At 35.3% G+C, this 8,252-nt stretch overlaps 1 protein-coding gene across 1 annotated transcript; it reads right to left on the reverse strand.

The window, feature by feature from the left end:
• Positions 1-4,040: 4,040 nt before the first annotated feature.
• Positions 4,041-7,924, reverse strand: LOC110675967. Its single transcript, XM_021842118.1, has 3 exons — positions 7,114-7,924; positions 6,996-7,056; positions 4,041-4,417 (listed from the first exon to the last, which is right to left on the reverse strand). The coding sequence occupies exons 1-3, from the start codon at positions 7,723-7,725 to the stop codon at positions 4,131-4,133; spliced, it is 960 nt and encodes a 319-aa protein (XP_021697810.1). The 5' UTR covers positions 7,726-7,924; the 3' UTR covers positions 4,041-4,130.
• Between the last annotated feature and the right edge of the window lie 328 nt (positions 7,925-8,252).

Raw genomic sequence — 8,252 nt, forward strand, 5'->3', positions numbered from 1 at the left:
AGGGAAATTTTACTTTCTAAAATATGCTTTATTATATAGTGATCAATTTCGCCCCAATGTGTCATTTTCATTTAATTATATTAAAACTAATTTTATGAAATGTTAAATTTTATTTCATAAAAAATCGATTACATAAACTGATAGAGATCAATGAAGTACTGATTTTACCGAAATAAATTTGGAAATTTTTGAATTCCAAAGAAAATCATGACAAAAAGTTGTGAAAAAGTGATCAATTTGCCCCCGGATTACGGTACTAAAACTCTCAAGATTGGTTAAAAATAGAAATTATCCTTCAAATCTAGCAGATTTCCCAGAACACTACTAGAAAGCCCCTAGGTATTCCGTCCTGAAATTGCACATAAATACAGCCCCAGAATATGCATTTTCCAACAATTGTTTCCATTATCCAGAGAATGAATATCATAATAAATCCCTTCTCCCTTTTGCTAGGTGTTTCTACACAATTTCCTTCACCGCTATGCTAATTTCGGAAGCTTAGGTATGCTTAAGGTTTTTCAACAATTTTCCTCTAAATATTCGAAGGCATGAGACATTTCAAAACCACTTTTAGATAATTCTTGTATAGCCCGAAGATTTGAAGCAGAGTTACCAGAAAAAAACATAGAAGAACTTCTGACGAAATTTATAAAGACAATTTACACCGTCTACAGCCATAGGCTGCACAGACTGAACATAACTTACATTAGACAACGGACACATGGAACGACCAGTGGACCAATGAAGAATTTTTCATTTGACGAATAGTTTTCTCCGACTGGGGCGGGAATCGAACCCACACTCTGTAGCACAATACGCCTAAACGACTGACGCCGCTAACCGCACGGCTACGAAGCCCAATTTGTGATGCATTTCTGATATTCTGAAAGACTTTGGATGAACTCTACGAAAAAAATGTAATAACATTTTTGAGAAAACTATTTGAAGGAATTTCTAATAAAACTTTCAGCGAAATATCTCAGTCTAAGATTTGACTGAATCAATGAATATTTGGAGAAAATGTGAGGAGAATCTTTGAATATTTTAGAGGTTGCCTTTTTTAAGTTGTATGCGGGAACATATTCCAGAATCCATTTGTCGATAAAAAGTAGACATTGAAGGAATAGTTGTCTTCCAGGAGGAATTTACGATGAAAATATGAACAAATCTCACAATACTATTTGACAAATTTCAGAGAGATTTGTAGTAAATGCTCTGAAGCCACCCTTTGATATCCCTCGAGGAACTTGATTATACTAAAATTCTTCAAGGAATATCGAAGAGCGGCTTCAAGCATTTTGCTGCTAATATGTTGAAATCAGTCAAATGTATTTATAATTTCTTAAGAAGCATAAAAATATGTAGTTTAAAGTTTGAGCAATTAGTTTGTCATGCGATATTACTTAACCCAATTGAAGCAAAATTAAAGATAGAATTTATGGCTGGAAAAAAATTAACTATCGTCGATTTTAATAATTCTTAGGGCAGTTTAGTAAAATATCTATAAGTAAATGAAAAACCGAATTTAGTACTATACCATTGAATTTCACTAGAGTTTGTATCTTTTGACAGATAGGCGTATTTCTACCTCGTCGATTTGTAGGTCTTTCTCACATCAGGTTAAATTTTTGCCATCCATCTGAAGAAAATTTAACCAGGTTAATATTCCTTGGAAAGTTTTGTAATGGATTTAATCATTATTTTTTGCCTGAAATTATTTATTGTCTAAGAAACTACTTTAGTAATTTTTGCCCATTTTATCAATTAATTTCGTCGGACATAATGTACTAGTTGAAGTTAACGTACGTTTTTTTTTTTAATTTTATTAGGAAAATGATCAGCACAGGACACCTCAAGCAGGGCATCCTCCAAACATATGTGTAGGACAAGTGAGGGTTTTCCGCTATTCTTAAACAAAATAAAAGAACGTACCTACTGAACAGTTTTTTGCCGATAATAAGATTTATGTAAAATTCTGAAATAATTGATTTAGAAAATTTTACTTAATGTTAAAATCGTGCAGATTTTGGCACATACCATAAAGCATAAACGTGATCATTATTTACATATATGTGAGTATTGAAAGTTTATATTGAGACTGATATTACATTATTTTTTTGACATAATACTCTAATAACTCCTTAGTTTTGTACAACATTTTCGAACAAAGTTTGTTAATTTTGAAATGATTTTGAAAAAATTGTGGTTTCGGGAATCCATATGAGACGATAATGCAAACTAAATGTTCAGCTTAAAAAAAAAAAAACCAAAAAAGAGACTGTTACCGTTTCGTCTCAAATTCCGAACAGACTCATTTTCCGAACACTCGCTTTTTGAATGGCGATTTGGTTGAAATGTTTCGTTGAAATATGTCACCAAATAACAAGGAATTAATTTATTTGCGAAATTATTCATTTGAAAACGATTTATTCGTGCTGTTCGGAATTTGAATCAAGGTGTTCGGAATATGAGACAGAATCAACACAGGCATTTGAATCAAAATGTTGTTCCATACTTTTACATAAAAACAATACTATAACTAATTAAATCAACATGATTATCGGTACACCTACTAGCTAACAGTTAGGCTTTGCGAAGAAATAAAATTTTTCACAAATATCAACTAATTTATGCCAATCAGATGCATTTGAAGTCACTGCTGGCCTTAAGTGTTCGGAATATGAGTCAAAACGGTATATATTTATTAATAGATGTGTTTTTTTTTCTGAATCCGTTGGAACATGTACACTTATAGTACCGTAAAACGGGGTAACTTTTATAATGTGGGTAACTTTGATAGTGCGTTACCCACCATACACTGAACGAAATATCATAAATTCTGTTCATTGGTTAAGCAAAATGAATGCAAAACTAAAGAATATTAGTATGACACTTCATGTAAGAACTGTTATTATTTGAATTGAAAACATTTGAGGCTTTATATACGGAAATTAAAAATTGATACGAAACGCTTACAAACAATCTGTTCTACGATCACTACTTGATGTAGTTTTGAATATTTGGTCACTTATCTTTGACAGCCAAGTTATCATACACAGCTAAAACTATTCTGTAAATTTCAATTTATTTTCATGCACATATTTGGAGCATGCAAATACACGTAATAATAAGCCTTTGTTGAAATTTACACGGCTTGAGAAATAAAGTCATGTAAAATTCAATTACATTTAATTTTCAACTTTGCTCTACTCCTTAGTTGATTAGTAATTTTACACGTTACTGTATTTTTACATTGAAATCAACTTTTTGGCTGCCGTTAGGCATTCCATAGGATACTATACTGCGATAATCAGTAGGGGAAGATTCGGATATCAATCGGTTTTAGGAGTAAAGTGTAATAAGGGAATCTGGGGCAAAACAAGCTACAGTGCCCCTTTAGGCTATTTGCGAAGTTATTGGGAACAATTTTTTACCAGGGATTGATAGCAAATACAGTCGAAGCTTGTTATAACGACATCGCAAGGGACCGTCTTAATAGAGAATAGTGATAACATTAAAATCTTTTTCAAGGGATCGAAAAATGTCGCTATAGAGCTTTTGTCGCTATCAAAGTGGTCGTTATGACGAGCTTCGACTGTATTGCCAAAGTACGATTTGACAAAAAAATGCCACGAAGGAGTCATTTGCCCCAGGTATCCCCCAGAAGGCCGGCTCCAAAGGCACGTTCACCACCAGTTAGGAGATTTGCATTTGGTGCTTTCAAATGATATATTAGACGAAAACTGTCTTCTACAAGGTTGTTTGTATAAGTTAAGCCCTTTGTTTCATGTTTTTCAAAATTAAGGTGACCAGTAGGTATTACAGTCAAATCTCCCTAACTCGATATTTTATATTTCGATGTCAAGTTAGAGAACCAAAGTTAAAATTTGTTTTCATGGCTACCTCGAATGGTCTCTTGCATTTGCACTGTTTTTGTGAATCATAACTCGAAACCTCTTTAACTCGAAAGTCCCTTCAATATCGAGTTAAGGAGAGATGACTGTAGTATTCATATATAACCACTCGAAGGACATATTCTATCATTTAATGAAACAATTCAACAGATAATCGCATCTTAACATGTTTTATTTTTCATCTGATTATAGTTTTTTACACATCTTTCACTTGGCTTAATCCCTTACGTCAAAGCTAGCTAAGGCGGAAATTACTTTTCGCACTTTTCGTTGCCTTTGGCCTACGCGGCTAGCAGCCGATTTTGACGCAACAAAGGTGATGATTTTTAAAAAATATTCTTGGATTAGCTCCAAGAACTTTGACAAAGCTTTTACGTACATAAAATTATGGACAAAATGAATAATAAAAAGATCTTCCATAGCTGCGATCACGTCACTCGCTCCCTCGGACACCCGTATTCCATTCGCGTATACGTAAATAACTGTTCTGCCATTGCCGACATCTGAAACATGAAAAATAAAACAATTAAGTTCAATATGTATTATATTCATTGGAAGAGTCAAGCAGCACAAATTAAAGAAACGTTCAATTACTTTTAGGTGAAGATAAATTGAATCTACCATTAAAATGTTCAGGAACACAAATTCAAAAAAACAGCGGTCCACGTTGGAAATTTGATCGATTCGTTACCACCAGTAATTAATTAATGAAATAACCCATATAGATATCATCGGTAGTTTCAAATTTTCGATAGTTTGTAGAAAACTAACTAAAATATCTGATTATTATAATGAAAGCTTTGCCACTGTCTGGAAAATCATTGAGCCTGTCAACAACACTATAAAAAACCGCGATCAAATATCTAAAATGATCTCTCCCTGGAAAATATAAAAACAAGCCCAGGGGAAAACAAAATATGCCAACCAACAAAATGAACAAACGAAAAACACTTAAAAATTTAGAAAACATTTGTTCTGGTCTAAACTTGAGCGTTTGATACTTAAATTTGGACAGGCCTTTTTATAAAAAAGCTCTTGAAGAAAAGTAGTTAAACTAAATTAGGCTGATACAAATATTAATTTTCTTTTATGTCACCCCCCCCTTCAAAAATCCGAAAATTTTGAGGGGGAGAAAAAAAAAGATTCATCATTTTTTTGACATCAGAAAGGTTTTTTCCAATTTTTAAAGTAAAAAACAAGTGAAATAATGATCCAGAGGACGTTTGAAAATAGTTAAACAATTATCGTTAAAAATAAATATTCGAAAACAATACTTTTTTTCTATTTTTATTTTTTTGTTCCTTATTTATTTTTATCCCCCCCCTCGTACCTTCCAAGTGGTCTCGGACATAAAAGAAATTTAATATTTGTATCAGCCTTATTCAAAATCATTATAAACAAATTGATTGAAAATCAATAATAAGTTAATTATATATCAATAGTTGGACGCTAAGGCCAGTTACTTTTTTCGATGTTTGATAAGACAAGAGCTTAAAAATTATTCCGATCGTTTTTGAGCTAATCGTACCAATTCTAATAGCACAGACAAACAGACGTCACACTCTCACCGATGTCCATCGACCACCTTTTTAACGGCCGATTCAAATATATGGTAGGTGGCCAATCCACCGCCCGCAGCGCTCGCATCGTTTTTGTTCGCGTTTGACGTTTACACACTACCGCCATCTGTTGGTCCATCGGCCAAACACACCGATTTTAGCATTGGGCGTACATGTCATCATGACTATAATTTTGATCGGGATTTGTTCTAAGTGTTACGTCTGTTTGTCTGTGCTAATAGTCTAACGTTTGTCGAAAATCTGTGTATCATCTGTGCTACCATGAGTAAGACAGGGTCAACTATAGTCATTTGCCTTGAGTATAGCATATAGAATTATCTTCAAACAAAATCATTGTCACGATAACATTCACGCCTATTGCTGAAATACAATGCATGCACTTAAATGACCGGTTGTTGACTTTCAAAATTTGAACCTACCGTGAAAAAGGTAAACAACGAAAGTTCTTAACAATGTTATAGTTGACCGAACTTGGCTTTCATGCTCCCGGCCTGTCAGTACCCCACATAAGAAGCTGATAGCCAACTTATAATAGGGTCCTAAAGCCCTGTCCCAATTTTAGTTCCAAACGCTTGAGTTTTGGCCAAAAACACATGTTTACTCAACTTTTTAATATTTTTGGTTTGTTTAAGTCCAAAAAACATTTTTTTATGTTTTTTAAGATTTTGTCACACCCCTTGGCATTAACTCAAATTTTGGGTGTATTTTGTTTTGCGTGTCCCTTCCGAAATGCCAGGTAGGAACAACCCCAGTGTTAAAACTAAAAGCCCTGTGGTGTTTTTGTCGACTAAGCAAACGTCAAACATGATCAAAAGTGTCAAGGTTCATTCACAGAAAAACAGACGTAACACTTAGAACAAATTTCGATGAAAATCATAGTCGCGAGAACATATACGCCCAATGCTAAAATCGGTGTGTTTGGCCGATCGGCCAACAGGTGGCGGTAGTGTGTAAACGTCAAACACGAACAAAAACGACGCGAGCGCTGCGGATGGTGAGTTGGCCACCTACCATTTATTCAAATCGACCGTTAAAAAGGTGGTCGATGGACATCGATGAGAGTGTGACGTCTGTTTGTCTGTGGTTCATTCATGGACCCATTTTTGAAATTAAAGTTTAAATATGATATAGCCGTTATTTGCGCGGGAAAAATTGCTGAAGTAGTTGCAGTAACATGCTCTTTCGTATTATTAAATAAAAACAAGATTTAATTAAACATTTTAGGACCCTATTCTCGCATAATTTGTGATCTCGCCCTAAAAGCCATTATTAACCGAGTGTGTAGCTCGTAGTTTTTAAGCAAATGAATGAACCAAGACAAAAACTATCACCACTGCGAGATAGAGGAATATCTTCTCTTCACCGCAGCATTGGTAAATACAGTGTAAATCCACTCGTTTACTCAGTAATAACAAGCTACACACTTGATTACCAATGGCTTTTAGGGCGAGATCATAAATTAGGCGAGAATTTATCTATATTTTAGGTAATCTACACTTACCAACAGCTACTAGCACCGGTCCTGAAGTGTCAACTGCTATGTCCTCAATGCGAGTGCCAACCTGAAATACAACACAAACAGTTTGATAATATTACAAAACACTGCTGAAATCACTCACCTCTTTATGAACGATTAAATCTCCGAAGTTCTCTCCCACCAGCGAACACAAGAATTCCAATATATCTCGATCTGATGACAAGTTGTTTAGATGTAAATCCGTTTTGCAGGTCAAAGAAAAACGTATGATTTTGTCTCGTTTAGACGTAAAATACCGCCGAAGATCAGCGATTTTTACTCCGGTAGCCTTCTCGAAATGAAATGTCAATAATGACCTACGGCGTAGAACCGGTAACTGAGCAATCATTTTTCCTGTGGCAACTTTTTCATCTAACTTGTATCTTACGAAGGACTGCGTTTGAACCAGAAAATCGTCCGTCAATAGTTGAGTTTCGTCTCGAGTCAGAATTGAGATCAAGGTGTTGTCGCATTTGTTGGACGATTTTTCCCAGTACTCTTTTAAAGTACCGGCTCGAGCATTACGCTTTTTCTTCAAACTTATGTCGATATTAGCCGTAGGTGCTTGCGCGCTTTTAAATCGATTCAAGTAATTGTTCCTGTTAATCATTTTATATTTCATTTCGATGTAGCCTTGACCAGCGCCGAATCCGTCGTCGTCCGTATAGTCCAAGGCCGGGAATTTATTAAAAACTTGACGTGCTACAGTTTCCATTATGTCTGCTCTTATCTGATTGTCAATTGTACGCAATTGATCAACAATCGCGTTTGTGAGAGTTGTTATTTCGGTCTTAGCGATACGTACAGACGGGGGAGTGTAGACTCCTGGATTAGCTTTTTTAAAATCATCCAAAGCGCGCAAGCGATCCAGAATGTTGTCACTGATTTTCTCCCAATTGATGTTGAAACAATGGAATTTCATTTCTGTCGATGCGTGTTTCTTAGAACTTTTGAGTAGCTTTGTGCCATCGGGAAGGTTGCGTTTCATACTCGAATTCGGGGATAGATTTTCCACATCGTCCGAAGCACTACACTTGATCGAATGTTCACCACAATTTTCGATTGCTGTTGACGGATTTGAATCTTCTTCATTCTGTTGCTGTTCGCAGGGTGTGTTGTTGAGGGGATCGTGTATTATAGCATCTTCCGAGGGTCGATCAACGTTATGAGCATTCGGAACGGTGCTCAACTTAGGCTCATCTTGTGTATCCACGACGGCATCGGCTAGGAGCTCATCCTCAG

Source organism: Aedes aegypti, chromosome 2, assembly GCF_002204515.2.
Source record: "Aedes aegypti strain LVP_AGWG chromosome 2, AaegL5.0 Primary Assembly, whole genome shotgun sequence".
Lineage (NCBI taxonomy): Eukaryota > Metazoa > Arthropoda > Insecta > Diptera > Culicidae > Aedes > Aedes aegypti.